Below are 18,826 nucleotides of genomic sequence, written 5' to 3' on the forward strand. Positions count from 1 at the left end.
GCTGCATCAAAGCCTTCTGTATGCTCTAGCATTAAAAAACAAAAAAACAAAAACGTATAAATACGTCTTTGGGACACTTAGAACATTAAAAAACGTATTTACACGTTATTGGGAGCAAATGAGTTAAACAATTAAATATTCAACAATAAAGACTTTTAGTGACAAAAAAGTCAGGATCTGTAACAAAATTGATCACAAATTATAATATTAAAACTACGGGTGTCAAAATTAGTGTGTTAATTTGGAGTTAATTTAAATTTATTCGCCACTAAAAAATTTTAACGTGTGATTAATGACATTGATTAATGATTAATTAATTAATTTCTGGAAAAGCCTGTACTGGGGGAATTCCTAGTTGACATGTCCACATCAAAAATATAGCAGTAATAAATTGAATAATAATGCATATATTTGTGGAGAGTGGGGACAAGTTTTAGTTCATGTAAAATTTTAGATAGCTCTTAATATAAAAAGAATAATGCACAAATGCAATTAAAAATGAAAAAAATGACCTCAACACAAATCAATATCAATCTTTTTTTTTTTACACTACATCTTTTTTAATTTAAACTCAATTTTATGAATGATTGTGAAATTATTGTATCAATGACTGAAAGATGCAGACCTATTTCTATTAGTTGAACATTTTTTTCCCCACTTTTATTTTATTTTTAATTCAACAAGAGGATGAAAACTTGTGCTGAGATGTCATGTTAGTTAATGAACACATTGTTTGTTATAAACACACAATTTTTCAGTATTATGACAACCGCTGTTGGTTAGTGCAAGTTTGTAGGGAAGTAGCTACATTTGTTTTTGATACTAATGATATATTGGGGGTGGGACTTAATAAGTTTTTCTTCCTGCCACTCCTTTTCAGGCTAGGTTTAGAAAAATTTGTCTAGAAAAATTGATATATTGTTAATGTTGATTATTGCCTGAAATAAATGAACCAAAAAAAAAAAAAAAAACTTGGAAAAATTATTTTATTGTACATTTACAACAGATGAAAAATTTGACATGAATCCTGAATTAACTATTGAAGTCATGTGATTAATTACAATGAAAAAAAAATAATAATACACCTCAAATTAAAACTGTTCCATCTGTTCAATTTAAAATTCAAATGTATTCCTAAAATATGTGCCCTATTATTATCAGGCGGGCATTTCAGAGTGTATCCTGTCCGCCGCCTCATTTCGGCTTGGATAGGCTCAAGCTCACCTAGAAATACGACCCTAATGGGGATAAGTGAGATAAAGGATGGATGATAGTATCATGCATTTTGCCAGAAAAAAAAAAAAGAAAAAAAAGAATGAAACTGTATATGTTTTGCGCCTCCCGGTGTCGTTTCACAATAACATTTCAAATTTAAAGCAATATCGCCGTGTAAATTGAGGTAAGCGGTCCTCTATTCATTCCTTTGGCCCTTTGGCTCAACTGCATTTCTCAACATTCACGTACATCATTTGAAGTTGCCGTCGTGTTACCTGAATGGACTGCGAGTAGTTGTGGCTCCCGGACCTGCTGTCGTTTGATGAATCTCTCTTGCTTTTGCGCCGCCGCCGTGACCTTCGAACTTGCTCCTTTTGCCTTTCTTCTGCCTCGCTGCTGTCCCCCATCACCTGCAAATGTGGATGGGGTAAGTAAGCGTCATCTTTACGAGTCAGCATTTGGCTGATCAAAGACTTTTTTTTGTAGTATCTGATCATTTGATTCAATTTGCTGAAATGCCACTTCCAGTTGTGATCGACAAAGTTAGAAAGGTATTTCATTGAACGATTGAATTTTTAACAATATCATTGGTTGTAGATTGCAGTAGTGTAGAAGTGCAATGCATCAAAGATTGTAAATATTAGGGGTGTGCCAAAAAAATCGATTCATAAAAGAATCGAGATTCTCATTTATTAATCGAATCGATATTAATATCCAAAAATCGATTTTGTTTAAATTAGAAACGAAGAAGAAGGGGAAAAGGCAGTTGTGGCCCACATGCTGTTTTTGTGGGAAAAGGCACTTACAATACAAAATTAATAAATGTTTAAAAAAAAAAAAAAGAAAAAGAAAAAAAAACACTTTAATGTCTCTATTTGTCTTTTTGTCTTGCAAAGCCGACTGGAGTCGATCATGACAATGTTGTGCATATCTGTCAATTGAAGCAGAAATCATTTGTCAATCAAATCATTTTGAATCGGAAATCGTTTGAATCGAATCGTAGACCCAAAAATCATAATCGAAACGAATCGAGAGACAGTCAAAGATTCCCAGGCCTAGTAAATATACCTAATATTTTTTACTTTATTTTTCTTATTATTATTAATTCAATCTCTGGTGTAATAACCATATTTATTGATTGATTGAATTTGTATTTTTCATTTTATTTATTATTATTATTAATAATATTAATTCAATCTCTGGTGTAATAACCTTATTTATTGATTGATTTAATTTTTATTGTTCATTTTATTATTATTATTATTATTAATTCAATCTCTGGTGTAATAACCTTATTTATTGATTGATTTAATTTTTATTGCTCATTTTATTATTATTATTATTATTAATTCAATCTCTGGTGTAATAACCTTATTTATTGATTGATTGAATTATTTATTTTTATTTTATTATCTGTTCTCATTGCTGCTGGACATGTAAATTTCCCAAAGGGATCAATAAAGTCAAGTCTAAGTCTAAGTCTAATACTAGGTATATACAATACTTTTTTTTCCGGACCGATACCAGTACGAGTATTCAACTTGAGTACTCACAAGTACTCATACAGATACAAAGTACTGCAACTACTACTTTTTGATACCTAAAATGTTCCCTAAAAATGACTTCTTTTTTTTTTTTTAAATAAACTATATATTCCAAAATAGCATTTTCCTTGCATTACACTAAGGGCAAATTTATACTGATCATAAGATGGCCACAAGGGGTCCCCACCGTCACAAATTCCGACGCCTTGAAATAAGGCCTAGTGCAGCCCCCCCCACCAAATATAATGTCTGGTGGTGAAGATAGTTTTTGGATTCTTCCCCAAACCAGAATCTGTGCACACACCTTGGGGTTAAAGTTCACATCCAAAGCCCCTGAGAGAAGCGGATATGGAGAGAGGTTTTGGTGTAGGTGTTGTTGGTACAGCGGTTGGTGGTAAGGGTGAAGGTGCGTGTCCGATGGTCCTTTTTTCCAAAGCGGGTTTTGAGGTGGCTTCCGAGGACACGAAGAGCGCGCCGATGACGCCTCCGAGTCGGAATTGAGGGTCTCCGTGTTGGTGTACTGCCCAGAGGAAGGCGAGGTCACGGGCGGGTGCCGCGTATACGTCCATTCCGGGTCGTGCTGCGAGTCCGTGTAGTAGGTCTCGTCCGACAGCTTGCGGCGGAACTGTTGCAACGCTGCGCCCCAGCTGCCGCCTCGGTGGTCGTCGTCGTCCTCCGAGTCGGAACCCATCTCGTCGTAGGCCGAGACCACGCCGGACTCCTTTTCCAAGACGCTGAACACCAGGCTTTTCCGCTTGGTCAGGAGGCTGGGACGAGAGAGCTGCGAGCTGTGGAGGGCGATCCAGTTGCCGTCCGGACTTTGGAGGACTGAGGATGCGCCTGGGATGAAAAAAAAAAAAAAAGGCAAAACAGGAAGGACGCGTTTCATCCATAACAAAAGAGCTTACACAAGTGAGAGAGAGAGAGAGAGAGAGAGAGAGAGAGAGGAAAAAAAAACTTTAATTGGAGTAGAAATGCATGGTAGATGACCAAAATGATTAAAAAAATAAATAAATAAAAATTTTAAAAAAAAGGAGGCAAAAGAAGGTCAGAATATTGTTAAAAAAAAAAAAAAAAGCTCATACAACAAAAATAACAAAAAAAAATAAAAATAATATATATATATATATATATATATATATATATATAATACTAGGGATGTTCAATACCACTTTTTTTCAGACCGATACTCAGACCCTCAGTACTCACCGATAACGATACCAACTGCCGATACTAGTGTTGTTCCGATACCGATACTGGTATCGGCAATACTGCATTAAAACAGTGGTATCGGTATCGGTGACTACTCACAAGTAACATGCCGATACCATTAATTCCAACGCTAATATAGGACTTTGGATGCAGCATCTTGTGTCTTGCTCGTTGCACGACATTCACTGGTATGTGACATGTTCACTGCATGCCGATCTAAGATATCCTATTGGCCCTTGAATGCTCTGAACCAATAGCAGGACAGCTTTTTCATCTTGGGAAAAAAAAAACTTAAGTATCGGTATCGGCCGATACTGCAAAACTGGGTATCGGTATCGGGGGCCAAAAAAACCGTATCGGAACACCACTAGCCGATACCAGTAGTTCATTTTGACAAATAAAAAAAATCTAAAAAATCTATTCCAAATTGTAAGTAATTGAGCTTTTTTTTTCTACATGGCCCTGGTTGATCTCCTTTGCTCTGCTGCCACCTGCTGGCCGTTTGTGTAATAACTACCATTTCTGCAACCGTTCTTTGCAGTTGAGAGGCTGCATCAAAGCCAAACAAAAAAAAAAACGTATAAATACGTCTTTGGGACACTTAGAACATTAAAAAACAACAACGTATTTACACGTTATTGGGAGCAAATGAGTTAAAAATAATACCATCGCTTATATTTTACACACAGACACTAAAATGATGGCTCTAAATCTCGACTATAAAACTTGGTTAGGCTACAAAAAAAAAAAAAAAAAAGAAACTGTCATTACTGGAATTGTCCAGACGGTCGACACTCTTCCAGGTGGGCAGGGACGTGGCCTTGGCTTCTCTCTTCAGAGACGAGTACTCCTGCGGGCTGCCGCCTGCGCCGACAGCCTCGTCCTGAGGAACTTTTTCGGGAGAGTCGTCACTGGTGAGGGAGAAGGCTGAGCGTGAGCGCTGAAAATACACACACACACATAAAAACACAGGTAGAAATGCACATGAACAATTCATCTCAATACATCCACTAAGAAGGAGAAACTCAGTGAGCCTAAAATTTCAGTAGGTGGCGCTAAAAGCAAGCCAATAAACACAAGTAACCGAAAGCATATTTGCATGCAAGCGTGTCTTCAATTGAGCGCGCCCGAAGGGAAAGCTGATAAACAGGAAGGCCGTCCCGCGGCGGGCTGAGCTGCCGATGGAAGGATCCAAGCGCGTTCCGCGCGACTTTGATCACCACGCAGTTAAAACAGCGGGAAACGGAGCAGGGAGTGCCCCCGGGAGTGCCGCTTTGATGCTTTGCTCAGTACGGGATGATGACGAATGTCACTGTTGACAAAAAAAAATTAAAAAAAAGGCCCTGCCGGCAAAGTTGCGAGAATGTAATAAGTGTTTATGTGCAACTGGAAAGCGTGTGCTGCATATTTCGATTCAACTGTTTTATTGTGGCCTCCATCCATTTTTTTTTTAATTGTTTTTTTTTTGTGAAATGTGATTTAAAACATAATATGCAAAGGGAAAATAACAGGTGTTAGACACCTGTAGGTTTTTTTTTTCTCAATGCCTCCCACTTGCTAAGTTATTTTAATATTTTATATATTTTTTTTTAATCAGCATTTAAAAATGCTACATTATATAAACCAATTTATTCCAATTCATTTGTAATATGGCAATAGGGTTATTATAGTTTTGGGGGAAAAAAATTTTTTAGTTTTTATTTTGTTTTGAGTTTTGCTTTTTTAAATGTTAATTTTAATTAGTTTTCAAGGTGGGTCTGTTGGTTTTTTTTAATTAGTTTTAGTTCTTTAATAAATGCTTATTTTTATTTTTTATTCTTTTATTATTATTTTTTATGTGTAGTACTTGTGCGCAATATTTAAAAAAAACACCATGAGCGCAACGTCATTATTTCGGTTTATATCAACATTAATCTACTAAAAATCCCATTTAAAATCATCCCCAAAGGCTCATGAGTTAAATTAATTAATTATTATATTAATTAGACTAAAACAAAGGACATTTTTGCTATAATTATAGTTAGTTTTGTAAACATAAAATGTAGTTTCTGTTAGTTTTTTTTTTTTTTTTAAAGCATCTTCGTTTTTAATTTATTTTGTGAACAAAATTGTTTTGAATTTTTGTTTTTTCATTAGTTTTAGTTAACTAAAATAAACTTTAGTGGCACCTGTGTTTTTCGACACCCTCCCTTCTTATGTTGCCTATCTCCAAACATTTTTGTTTTTATTTTATTTGAACTGAGTCAAATGCCATTTTTAGCATACGTCTCAGGCCACAAAAAAAATGGACGGCGGGCCACAAATGGCCCCCGGGCCGTAGTTTGGACACCCTGCTCTTTTTTTAAAAAAAATGTTGTTTTTTATTGTTGCAACAAGGAAACGTCAAACTGGCCTTTGATTCTAACCCCTATCAACCACTCACAAAATCATCCAGACAATTAACACATTCATTGCCAGACCAGCAAAAAAAAAAAAAAAAAGCAAAAAATAAAAAGCAAAAAATAAAAAAAAGCATCATTTGACGTATTTTTCCGTCAATGGCAGTGAATGAGTTAATTAACAACAACGCACAACTTCACACTCAAAGACGGACTTTGCGTTGCTTGGGATCCGTCTGCATGGCGTGCATCGTGTGGAGGCGTTGACTCACCGAGAGGGTGGAGGATGCTTTGAGGGGGTCCGAAGATCCTTGCGAAGACGTTTGAGGTTGCGACGGTGAGGCTTGATCACTGGTCTGAATCACGGACTGAGGCTGAGACCAGACAAAGTCATACTCTGTCTGCATTTCCGAGCGCTTCCTCCTTTGGATGATCTAGCCAAAACGGGGGGGTTGTGGTGGGCGGGGGGTGCATTACAATTTTGTGCACAACTTTATACTAAGAAGAAGTTACAGCAAAAATGCAATGCAAAAGTCTGGGGAGAACTCCATTTTAGCTATTACATTTATGTCTTCACTGTGAATTTACATTTTAATAGAGTTAGCCAAGCTTGTGTTTACTTCTCTACCTATTAGAGAGCGCTATATTAAAAAAAAAAAACACGAGGAAATAAACCAACTCAAAATACCTTTTGTACAATGGTTGTGGCAAGTTCCTCTATCAGTTCTTCTTTATGGTCCCGCAGATACCGAGCTTCATTCTGCTTCTCCTATCCGCACATATAACCATTAAAAATGTTAGCACAATTTAGCGGTCACCAAAACATATACCATATTTTCCGCATTATAAGGCGCACCTTCAATGAATGACATATTTTTAAAACTTTTTCCATATCTAAGGCGCTACAGTAGAGGCTGGGGTTACGTTATGCATCCATTAGATGGTGCTGCGCTAAAGGGAATGTCAACAAAACAGTCAGATAGGTCAGTCAAACTTTATTCATAGATTAGAAACCAGCTTTCTGACAACTCCATTCACTCCCAAAATGAATAAACAAACAGCTGTTTTATTATTTTCTCTGAGGTCAAGTATTAGTATTAGCTAGCGATCCAAGATGGCGGGATCTTCTGCCGATCGTGCAGGGTCACTGATAGCGTCGACAGCGAGACCTGTTGCGGCTCAATATTAATCCATATATAAGGCGCACTGGATTATAAGGTCAGCTTTTGAAAAAATTGAAGGCTTTTCGGTGCGCCGCATAGTGCGGAAAATACGGTAATTACGGTTATTTTTTTTTTTATGTAGAAAAAGCAGACTTTCTGCTGATCACAGCGAAGAGAGAGACTGACGGGAGTAAGAGAGGTCAAAGGTCTCACCAAACTGTCGCTGAACTCCTCTGCCTTGGCAATGGCTTCCTCTATGGCTTCCTCAGCAACGCGCAACGCGACCGTGAGCGTCTCAGCCATACTGTGTCCTGATGTGACAACACATGAAGAACGCTCAGACCAAGTGATTCACAACCAGGGTGTGCCAAGAAGATCTTGGCAAATGATCCATTTTCACTTCATTGGATCAATATTCATCTATCTCTCTATGCTAATAACATACAGTACAGGCCAAAAGTTTGTAAACCTTCTTATTCAATACATTAGCTTTATTTTCATGACTATGCACATTGTAGATTCTCCTTCTCAATAAGGGCTGGAAAACAATAACTGTTTACATAACAGAGCACACAAATATATGGATGTTTGAAACCATGTTTTTTTTTTTTGGTTTGTTTGTTTTTTCAGACCAACCACTATGAATACTCAAATATTCTGTAGTCACCAATACCAAGAGTACAAAAAAAAAAATTCCTCCAAAAAATAAGATAATTTTAAAGAAAGACCAGCATTTTTCCTTAAATTGCGTGGAATTAATGATCATTTTCTATTTTCATTTCTAGTTCCTGATTGTAAAACGTCCACAAGAGGGCGGCCAATACACAAATACTGACAACTTGAAGTAAAGCCTGGTATGGTCTGATACACAAACATATCATGTGGTTTGGATGTGAAAATAAGTGAATGCTTTTCACTGAAAGCCTTGTAAAGGTGTTAAAAAAAAAAAAGACAACTAATTGCCATTAATGGTGTGATGGGCGGAGCATGGGCCAAAGACGAGTAGATAATACAAATCCTGACACGTTTGAGATTATTCGCCTGTAGTATTTTCAATAATTTCTCTTGTTTGGATCTGACAAAATTCAGGAATATGATGGGAGGTGGATAGCTATCAACTTGCAAAATATGGCGTCTGATTAGGACTGTTCTGCCTCGGTAAGAAGCAACTTGGCCGCCCCCCCTCCCCGAAATGGATAAAAAAAAAGTGATGGATTGAAGCTCCACTGTAAATGTCAAACTTGGACGCAAGTTTACTGATGCGCAACCGCCAGTAGATGACATCATAGCCCCATTTTATATGAAGTAAACACAGTTTGAGAGTCTATGAGAAGAATGGATTTTTCTACACATTGGCATGTGTTAAACAATATACACGATGTGCTTCCCTCTTCATGAAAAGGCAGAAAGAAAAAAAAAATTGTCAATGGTGAATAAACAAGAGTGGGAAATCTCAACGAGGCCGCGTCGTCACCTTCACTCTGTTTGTAGAAGACGGAGTCACTGCCGCATATGCTGCCATCGTTGTCATTGCCAAAACTTCCCTCGTGGACGCTGCTTTCTGAGGGAAAGAGATGGAGAAGCTGCGAGTCAAGCCGCCAATCTGACACCTTGTCACATTAATGCCAACGCTGCGTTCATATTTAAGTCTCCCTTGCTTGTGCTGCTGCCGCCGACGCCGCCGACGACGACGACGACGACGACGATCCCCTCGGCCCCTTTGTACTCTTGTCATCTCAGTTCCCAATTTCGGTTTTCTTATTTGAACAAAAATCCCAAATGACAATTCGCATGATGATACATCACTCAGACAATTCAGGACAGGTCTCTTAAGGAAGCTGCTATATTTACGTGTAAAACTCGGCAATCTTGGAGATATTCATGTGACCTGAATGCAAATGTTGTGATGACAATTGATTGAAAAATTATATGAATAATGTTAAACTGCTTCTTACATCATTACCACACTGGCTCACTCTCATATTAACATTCGCTCGCCGCCATTTTCACATTTCGCAATCCCGTTCGTTCCCGGTTGTTTTACTGAATTTTGACTGATTTTGCAAGGCCCACAGAAAATTGTGTTCAATTGCTATAAAAGCCTGGAACCTATCAAAAGAAAGATTAAAAAGTCTCTTCTTTCATCAAGGAAAAACAAAGTATGTTTCTATCTGTTTCCGTTTTGCAGCAATTAGCATGATTACTAAGTTTCAGCAATTTTCAAAAATCTAATTTAAAATTTTGAGTAATTGAGCTTTTTTTCAACATGTCCCTGGTTGATCTCCTTTGCTCTGCTGCCACCTGCTGGCCGTTTGTGTGGTAACTACCATTTCTGCAACCGTTCTTTGCAGTTGAGAGGCTGCATCAAAGCATTCTGTATGCTCTAGCATAAAAAAACAAAAAAACGTATAAATATGTCTTTGGGACACTTAAAAAAACAACGTATTTGCACGTTATTAGGAGCAAATGAGTTAACATCAATCCAGGTGTATAAATACACGGGATAAATGGACACACAGTTTCAGACGCAAACAATCTGAATCTGCCATAGCGAATTATGCGTTTACTATTTCATCGCACTGTCAAACCCGAATACAAATTCCAGAGCAAACACAGCAGCCATAATTCAGAGTCATCGTTCCAAACCGAAATCCACACAAGACTCCTCATTCTTGACTGGTCTTCCAGCTGGATCGGCGGTCGTTTCAGTTTGAGAGTCAAGATTCTGTTTTGTGGTTTGGGTGTGATTTTGCCGTCACCGAGCCAGACGCACTTAACCGTCTCTGCCATAACAAACTGTCACCCAGTCTAAGATGATGAGTCGAGCTTCCTGCTTCAACACCGTGTTGCCATTGGACGAGAGCTCAGCCTTCCCATAAATGTTCATCTTCGGAAAATATGCAGTGAGGTGATTTTACTGCAATATGAATCTCATGTTTACCAAAGTGCAGCGGCAGTCGTCGCAAAGCTTCACAGTCTCCCAAAGATTCGTGACACGTTTCGTGTTTGAGCCCAATTAACTCATTAGCTCCCAAAAACGTATGAATGCGTCATATTTTAAATGTTTTAAGTGTCCCAAAGACGTACTTATACGTTTTTTTTGTTTGTTTTTATGCTAGAGCATACAGAAGGCTTTGATGCAGCCTCTCAACTGCAAATAATGGTTGCAGAAATGGTAGTTATTACACAAACGGCCAGCAGGTGGCAGCAGAGCAAAGGAGATCAACCAGGACCATGTAGAAAAAAAAAGCTAAATTACTTACAATTTTAAATAGATTTGTGAAAACTGATGAAACTTAGCTCTCTTCTAATGCTAATTGCTGCAAAACGGAAACTGATAGAAACATACTTTCTTTTCCTGATGAAAGAAGAGACTTTAATCTTTCTTTTGATAGCTTCCATGCTTTTATAGCAATTGAACACAATATTCTGTGGGCCTTGCAAAATCAGTCAAAATCCAGTAAAACAGCCGGGAGCGAACGGGATTGCGAAATGTGAAAATGGCGGCGAGTGAATGAGTTAAAGGATATTACCATGTGGGCTCAGGAAAACAGCTAAGTTAAAAAATGCACCGAGAACAATAAAATTCATATACTGAATCAACAACAGCCGGCCTTAGCTCGGCGAATATGGATTTACACGCAAAAGTGGGCAAAGTATTAACTGCGGTCTGATGAGTTCACCTGTCAAATTGATTTTGGAAATCATAGATCAGGTTTCGGAGCAACACATTCTACACATGTAGCTTTCTAGTTAAAGAGCGCGGATACTAGATTGGCCGGCTGCCAGTATTCCAAATCTGTTTGTTGGATATGCAAAATATGACAACAAAGACCTCCAACTGTGAAGCAAAGGAAGTTGTACAGCAAGCTAGAATTGGGAAAAAAAAAAAAAAAAAAATCAAAGCTTTTGAAGTAGAAGTAGAGAGAGAAAAAAAGTTTTTAAGTTTGAACGTCTGTGTCAAATTGAGCCATTTTATTCACTTTTTATTTACATCACATCCCAACCGTACTGGAATTGTGTTGCGTTCTTACGCTGCACTGAGAGTGCTGTGACCAATGTTCATCAGTGTGTCAATTCAACTATATGACAAAATACACATTTAGTTGCTGTGCTATTATGGCGCCAATGTGTTTCCAAACACTTCCCATATTATTGATTACCATATCGAGAGAAAACAAAATACAAAATGAGACCGTATCGCTTCCCTTCACGCTAAAATTCCTGAAGTTGCCGGCAGCATTTGAGATCAGCCGGAAGACGGCGGAAAGAGTCCAGACGCTTTCTTTCCTTTCAATTATAATGGAGCATCTGGCAGCAAACGTCTTATTAACAATGCTTTCACAACAACGGGCAGGCGATCCGCTAACATCACAAAGAGATGAGGAAAGTAAACAAGCTGCTATCCGGAGCTACTTTATTATTTTTTTTCTTCGCTATGATTTTTCTCTCTTATTCCACTGAAGCGATGCCTATTTAATTGCAATCTGTCATAACATTAAACCACATGCAGTAGACTCAGTTGACTGTTTTAGTGTTCATTTTCACCATTTTAGTGTAGCCAGGAAGAGCTATAAAACACACTTTAAAACCACTATACAAGTTAACACAAACGTTGCAATTTAAAAAAAAAAAATCTTGAAGAACTATTAAACAACAACAGTAGCCTTACTACTGCTACTTCTACTACTGCTACTAATAACTAGAGCTGCAAACAACTATAAAGTAGGGCTGGGAATCTTTGACTGTCTCACGATTCGATTCGATTACGATTTTTGGGTCTACGATTCGATTCAGAATCGATTCTTGATTCAAATGATTTTTTGATTCAAATGATTTCTGCTTCAATTTACAGATACGCAAAACATTGTCATGATCTACTCGAGTCTGCTTTGCAAGACAAAATGACAAATAGAGACATTAAAGTGTCTTTTTTTTGTTTGTTTTTTGTTTAAACATTTATTAAATTTTGTATTCTAAGTGCCTTTTTCCACAAAAAGCATGTGGGCTACAACTGCCTTAGGACAAGAGCACACTAAAATAAAATTTAAAAAAAAAAAAGAAAAAAGAAAAAGTTTTAAGTTTTAGACCCTCAAAAACAATATTTTTCTATGCAAACAGCACATCGCCATGGCAACAGCGTGCAACGAAATAAATCATTTAATAACAATTCATCTTAAACATCTTTAGATGAAACACCCAAAATTTGAAGATGATCGGACGCATTTTTTTAGGATTTCATTCAAATTTGACCGCTCCAAAAATGGCGCCAAATTCTGCAATAAAGTTAAAATGGCGCATTGTCTGTTAGGTTTTTTAGCCTATGGCTCCAAGCAACTTTTTTTTTTTGTAGCTTGTGGGCTGTTACATATGACTCTCAATTTTGTCAAATATTTCTTTCAATGTTTTCTTCGTTTTGAAGAAAATATGACATGCAGAATTTAATAGCATGTGTAAAACTCAATTTATTCCCCTGTTGTCTTAGGTGTTGATATGGTACAGCCCAATTTGGAAGTCAATCGGGTTAACCGGAACTACGGGTAACCACAAAAATAGAAACGATTCATCATGTGATGCAGTCGATCTCTACAACGGCCGCAATTATAAACATCCAGTCGTTTAATTTCAATTAAATGTGAGTGACATTTGCGTATAATACACAAAATTATAAGTCGAGACTCGTCAACCCATCGCACGACAGCAAAAGCTGCTTCTTGAAAAGTTGGCTCTTCTTCTTCACTACTGGCTGGGGATCAGTCGAGGAACCGGCAACACGTGCGTAATTCAATCTGGCAGCGAATGTCAAGTGAGCAAAATCGGCTTCAGCCGACAAAGGTCAGGAGTTTCAGTTCGCCCTCTCATGTTCAAATGTCCCCTATGCGGGCGAGCAGACTTTTTTTTTTTTTTTTTTTTGTCCAATTATTGCACCAACTGTCACTTTCATTGCAGACGTCCGAGTGACTCCGGGCTTCTATTTAACATTCTGCCCATCACGCGCAACACTCTGAGGAACAAAAGCTTTCAGATGAAAGAACAGACAAGAGAAATGATGACGTCCTTCTGGGTGTCTGAGCATCTCAGGCCCTCTCTAATGATACGACCCAGCATGGGAAGACAATCATTTCAAGCCATTTTTTTTTTTTTTGCTTCCAACTTGTACGCTTGTGACATAATTGAGCGTGGAAACGTGACTTTACTGGCTAGTTGCCTTCCAGTTTGATCTTTTTTTTTTTTCTTTTTTCTTTTCCAGTGCAGTATAACTGACATTGCAACTGACTTCCTATTAAAAGAGTTCAAGTTTTCTTGCCTCGGTTTGGGTCAGATTTCCTCTTCAAATGAAGTTAAAGAGGAGACTTCACTTCACAAATATGGCACTTTATTGTACTTTAATTATTTAATTCAATCTCCGGTGTAATAACCTTATTTATTGATAGAATTTTTATTTTTCTTCTTCTTCTTATTATTATTATTATTAATTTGATCTCTGGTGTAATAACCTTATTTATTGATTGAATTTTTATTTTTTATTTTTCTTCTTATTATTATTATTATTATTATTATTATTATTACAATATCTGGTGTAATAACCTTATTTATTGATTGATTGAATTTTTATTTCTCATTTTATTATTATTATTATTAATTCAATCTCTGGTGTAATAACCTTATTTATTGATGATTGAATTTTTATTTTATTTTTCTTCTTATTATTGTTATTATTTCAATCTCTGGTGTAATAACCTTATTTATTGATTGCTTGAATTTTTATTTTTTTATTTTATTATTATTATTATTATTATTATTATTATTAATTCAATCTCTGGTGTTACCATATTTATTGATTGATTGAATTATTTTCTATTTTATTATTTGTTCTCATTGCTGCTGGACATGTAAATTTCCCAGAGGGATCCATCCCAAAGGGATCAATAAAGTCAAGTCGAAGTCTATAATCCCCCAGTCTGAAACATTCGAATCAAGTAAAACACAAGCTGCTATTAGCATACATGGTGAAGTAATAATAACAACAAAAAGTGAATACATCACCTACTTTTTATTTAAAAGGGTTTGTGAGCCACAGAGGAGAGTAGCACAAAAAGCACTTTTCTCCACTTTTTCCTTGGCTCACTCCCACAGGCCCTCAAATAAACTTGTTTTGAACTATTTGGGAGGGTTGTTTAACATTCTGTGAAACGAAACTTCTGTGAGATGAGAAGGTCAACTCAATGTTAGCACTTTCATGTGGAACAAGATCCAGTGGCTACTTTTCCTAGCTTAGCATAAAAATCGAACAACTACCTTGAATGCTTGACTTTGGCGTGCTTTTCACGTCACAGTCGACTTTAAACTTTAATCCTCTATCGGCAGAAGACATTTTTCCCAGCCAGGCAGAAAAAAAAGAAAAAAGAAAAAAAGTGTTTTTTGTTTTTTTTAAATATTTATATAAGGTCAAATGATTGTTTTTCAGTACTCCAACTTTCCGGGCTCTATATACATTCTCTGATTCAGTATGTGTTTAATTCCATTTTGTGCTGCATTGGGAAGAAAAATGGATTCAATAACATTGTTGTTACATCATCTTTGTTGCTCTACTTCCAGAATGGGATTTTATGATGTGGCCCAGAAACTCAAAATAATGGACTCTCATGCAAATAGGGGCAACGCCTCAGGAATGTAAAACATTCTCATAAACTCATCCATTGCTGAAGCTTGGGCGGATTTCACATGCACTGCAGTAACGCTGGCTTTTATACTGTATTCTTTATTCATCACCAAGGGACCGATCTTTCGCAAAATCAATTGTCGGGAGACGCGGAATGGCGGCTGACATGACTGCCGTCGAGAGAGCGGCGGCTGTTTTACATCAGTCACGTGCCCGTAGTGAATGCGTGACCTTCAAACAGACAGCGAGAAAGAAAAGCGAGCGAGCCATTTGGGTCTTTCATGTACCGGGTACGTGACGTCATCTTCAGTGGAAGAAGAATTGTGAATTTCAAACATTATTATTATTATTATTATTATTATTATTACTACAATTTTTATTTATGTATTTTATTATTATTATTATTATTATTATTACAATTTGTATTTGTGCATTTTTAGTTATGTATTTTATTATTATTATTATTATTATTATTATTATTACAATTTGTATTTATGTATTTTATTTATTATTATTATTAAAAATTTTATTTATGTATTTTATTTATTGTTATTATTATTATTATTATTATTATTGTTATTATTATTAAACTTGCACATCACTCAGGCCTGCAATTATTATTATTATTATTACAGTTTTTATTTATGTATTTTATTTATTATTATTATTATTATTATTATTATTACCACAATTTTTATTTATGTATTTTATTTATTATTATTATTATTATTATTATTATCATAATTATCATTATTATTATTATTATTATTATTATTAAACTCGCACATCACTCAAGCCTGCAATTGTCTCACAGCCAACACACTGAATTTCCCCCCTCATCCAGTTTAGCCCAAAGTCTGACCTGATTTATCCCCTCAGTGCTCCCTTCATCCATTTAATCCAGCCTACCGGGGTTGGAAATAATGCCCGATGGAGACAGACTGATCATGTTGCAGCCGGGTCAAAACAATGCTATCGGGAGGGGCGCGGAATGCATGAAAAGCTGCCCTTCTGCTGCTGCTGCCCATCACAGAGCCAACCACTGAGGACAAAACAAAAATGGATGCAGCCTCTTGCGCGTATTTGCCAGCAGGGCGGGCGCAGCTGCAAGGAAACAGTCATCCACGTGCACTCAGCGAGGGTTCAAGCTGACGGCAAAGGACGAGTTTACCTGGGAGATCAGAGAGTGCTCCTCTCTCGATAATGTGCTTCCTGTATAAAGTCTTCAAAACCTTGGCGCTGCCGAACCTCTTGAAGCGCCTCTTCACATTGTTGTAATACCATTCCAGGGACTGTGTCCTCAAAATCCTGCAAAACACCAAACGACAGATTCGTTTTTCAGCTCCAATTGCATCATAAGTTGATTTCTTTAAGTCAACATAAAGTCATGCGGATATGATTGATATTGACAGCCTGTGTGTTAAAATTCATTATGATGCCGATGCGCTAGCCCGACACATTAACAGTGTTTATCGTCATTGTGTGACACGCGGTGGATGGTCAGCAAAACTACTTTTATAGGCAGTAAATTTGTCACCGTTAGTGCTGCGGCGGGATAGAACGAGAGCACGACGGCGTCATCAAGACAGCTTGAACCTCACAAATTTACATCGTCTTCAGTTCGTACTTAAAATCAATACCTAATAATACTGTCGTGGCCTCACTGCATCGTGTGACGATACTTCTTCATAGCTTGGAGGGCTTTAATTAAAGATCATATTTATGGTTTGTTTTGAAAAGCTCAGACCAACGTGTCAGCTTCTTCCTTTGCGCAATGTTGCCGTTTGGCAGCCCGCGTGTGCGGCTGCTTATATTTTGCACATGCCAGAAAGCGCTACTGGACCCCAGGCAGGAAATGAAGGAGGTGAGACTCATGAACCGCTCCCACCGAAAGATGCCGATGATAATAAATCCACTGGGAAGAAGGAAGGGTGTTTAAGAGGGAGGCGAGCAGTCAATGTGGTGGGCCATGGCGCCCCGGGGGCCACTCTGGATACTTTTAATAGTGTTGCTTTTTTTTTTTGTTTTTTTTTTCCCTTCTACTTCATTGAAGCACACGACAGTACAAATACCATGAAAGGACAGTCCATCTCAATGGCATGTTGGTTCCTATTCAGGATGCTTCATGTGTACGCAACTTTAGTAAAACACTATTTTTTATAGTCACTGTTTAGGAGTGCACACATAGTAACTTTTTTTTTTTTTTTTTTTTTTTTTTTAAGTTTAGAGAAAATTTTCTTCATGCCTATTAGGTAAGTGTTTTCACTCGATGCACATGTAGAATCTTGCTGTGTGACAAGGTTATTTTAGTTCACTTAAACCCACGACAAAATTAAAATAATTTTGTGAGCGAAATAAAATAAATGAAAATGCTCTTCAAAAAAAAAACGAAAACTGCCGTATTTTCCGCACTATAAGGCGCACCTAAGAGTCTTCAGTTTTTTCAAAAGCTGACCTTATAATCCAGTGCGCCTTATATATGGATCAATATTGAGCCGCAACAGGTCTCGCTGTCAAGACGCGGTCGGTGACCCTGCACGATCGGTGACGCGCATGCGCAGAAGATCCCGCCATCTTGGATCGCTAGCTAATACTAATACTTTACAAGTAGTAAGTTTAAATAATTGTTTGCGGTTATCGAATGATATGCAGGACAAACAGCACCTTCATAATTAAATATTACATTTGAAAAATGCTTTCTTGTATGTAATGCTGTTTTGTGCTGTCCCTGAATGTTTCTATCTGTTTCCGTTTTGCAGCAATTAGCATTAGAAGAGAGCTAAGTTTCATCAGTTTTCACAAACCAATTTAAAATTGTAAGTAATTGAGCTTTTTTTCCTACATGGCCCTGGTTGATCTCCTTTGCTCTGCTGCCACCTGCTGGCCGTTTGTGTAATAACTACCATTTCTGCAACTGTTCTTTGCAGTTGAGAGGCTGCATCAAAGCCTTCTGTATGCTCTAGCATAAAACAAAAAAAAACAACAACAAAAAAACCGTATAAATACGTCTTTGGGACACTTAGAACATTAAAAAACGTATTTATACGTTATTGGGAGTAAATGAGTTAAAAGCACGTATTATTATTGCACCACCGATTAAAAAAAAAAGAAAAAAAAGAAAAAGAAAAATGTGATCCCCTCTAGCATTTACTTCTAAATTGTCCATACCTTGGCTGGCTTATTTATTCCGAGCTGCCACAACTGGCTGCCGGACAGAGGACAAGGTGGTGGGTCAAAATGGTAAAAAGCAGATGAGATTTTTCTCCTTCTGTGCGAGGATGGTTTCAAACCATCTGGCCGTGAGCGGGCGCAAACGTGTCGCTCATAGCGACTAGCCCGACTTATGACCTTTGTGGGAAGCTGCCGGAATATTGATCACCTCTCTTGTGGCTCTGATTACCATTCACATAGACAGGAAAAACAAATGAAGAGAGAGGCCTTCTGCATTATACATGGACGTTAGCGAGAGATGTGATTACGCCACATAGGTGGAACGACTTGTATTCACCCGTGTCATTAAAATGTGTGTGTGGGGGGGGGGGGGGGAGCACCTGGCAACAGTTACAAAATTTTCCTTTTGCTTCAAAAAGATCTTTATTCGAAAATCTCAAGCTGTTTCTGCCTTTAGGCTAAACAGACGGACGACTTCCC

The 18,826-nt window shown here is 37.4% G+C and overlaps 1 protein-coding gene across 2 annotated transcripts in view; it reads right to left on the minus strand.

The window, feature by feature from the left end:
* LOC144009695 (rab effector MyRIP-like) overlaps positions 1–18,826 on the minus strand; it is an 83,543-nt gene that overhangs the window by 12,161 nt on the left and 52,556 nt on the right. For both annotated transcript variants that reach the window (XM_077509541.1, XM_077509540.1), the window contains exons 4-11: positions 16,347–16,483; positions 8,987–9,073; positions 7,726–7,823; positions 7,038–7,118; positions 6,622–6,783; positions 4,743–4,911; positions 3,064–3,599; positions 1,491–1,625 (exon numbers count right to left, since the gene is read on the minus strand). In XM_077509541.1, the coding sequence (XP_077365667.1) occupies positions 1,491–1,625; positions 3,064–3,599; positions 4,743–4,911; positions 6,622–6,783; positions 7,038–7,118; positions 7,726–7,823; positions 8,987–9,073; positions 16,347–16,483 (1,405 nt within the window). The remainder of the gene's footprint in view (positions 1–1,490; positions 1,626–3,063; positions 3,600–4,742; positions 4,912–6,621; positions 6,784–7,037; positions 7,119–7,725; positions 7,824–8,986; positions 9,074–16,346; positions 16,484–18,826) is intronic.

The sequence above is a fragment of the Festucalex cinctus genome, chromosome 20 (assembly GCF_051991245.1).
Source record: "Festucalex cinctus isolate MCC-2025b chromosome 20, RoL_Fcin_1.0, whole genome shotgun sequence".
Lineage (NCBI taxonomy): Eukaryota > Metazoa > Chordata > Actinopteri > Syngnathiformes > Syngnathidae > Festucalex > Festucalex cinctus.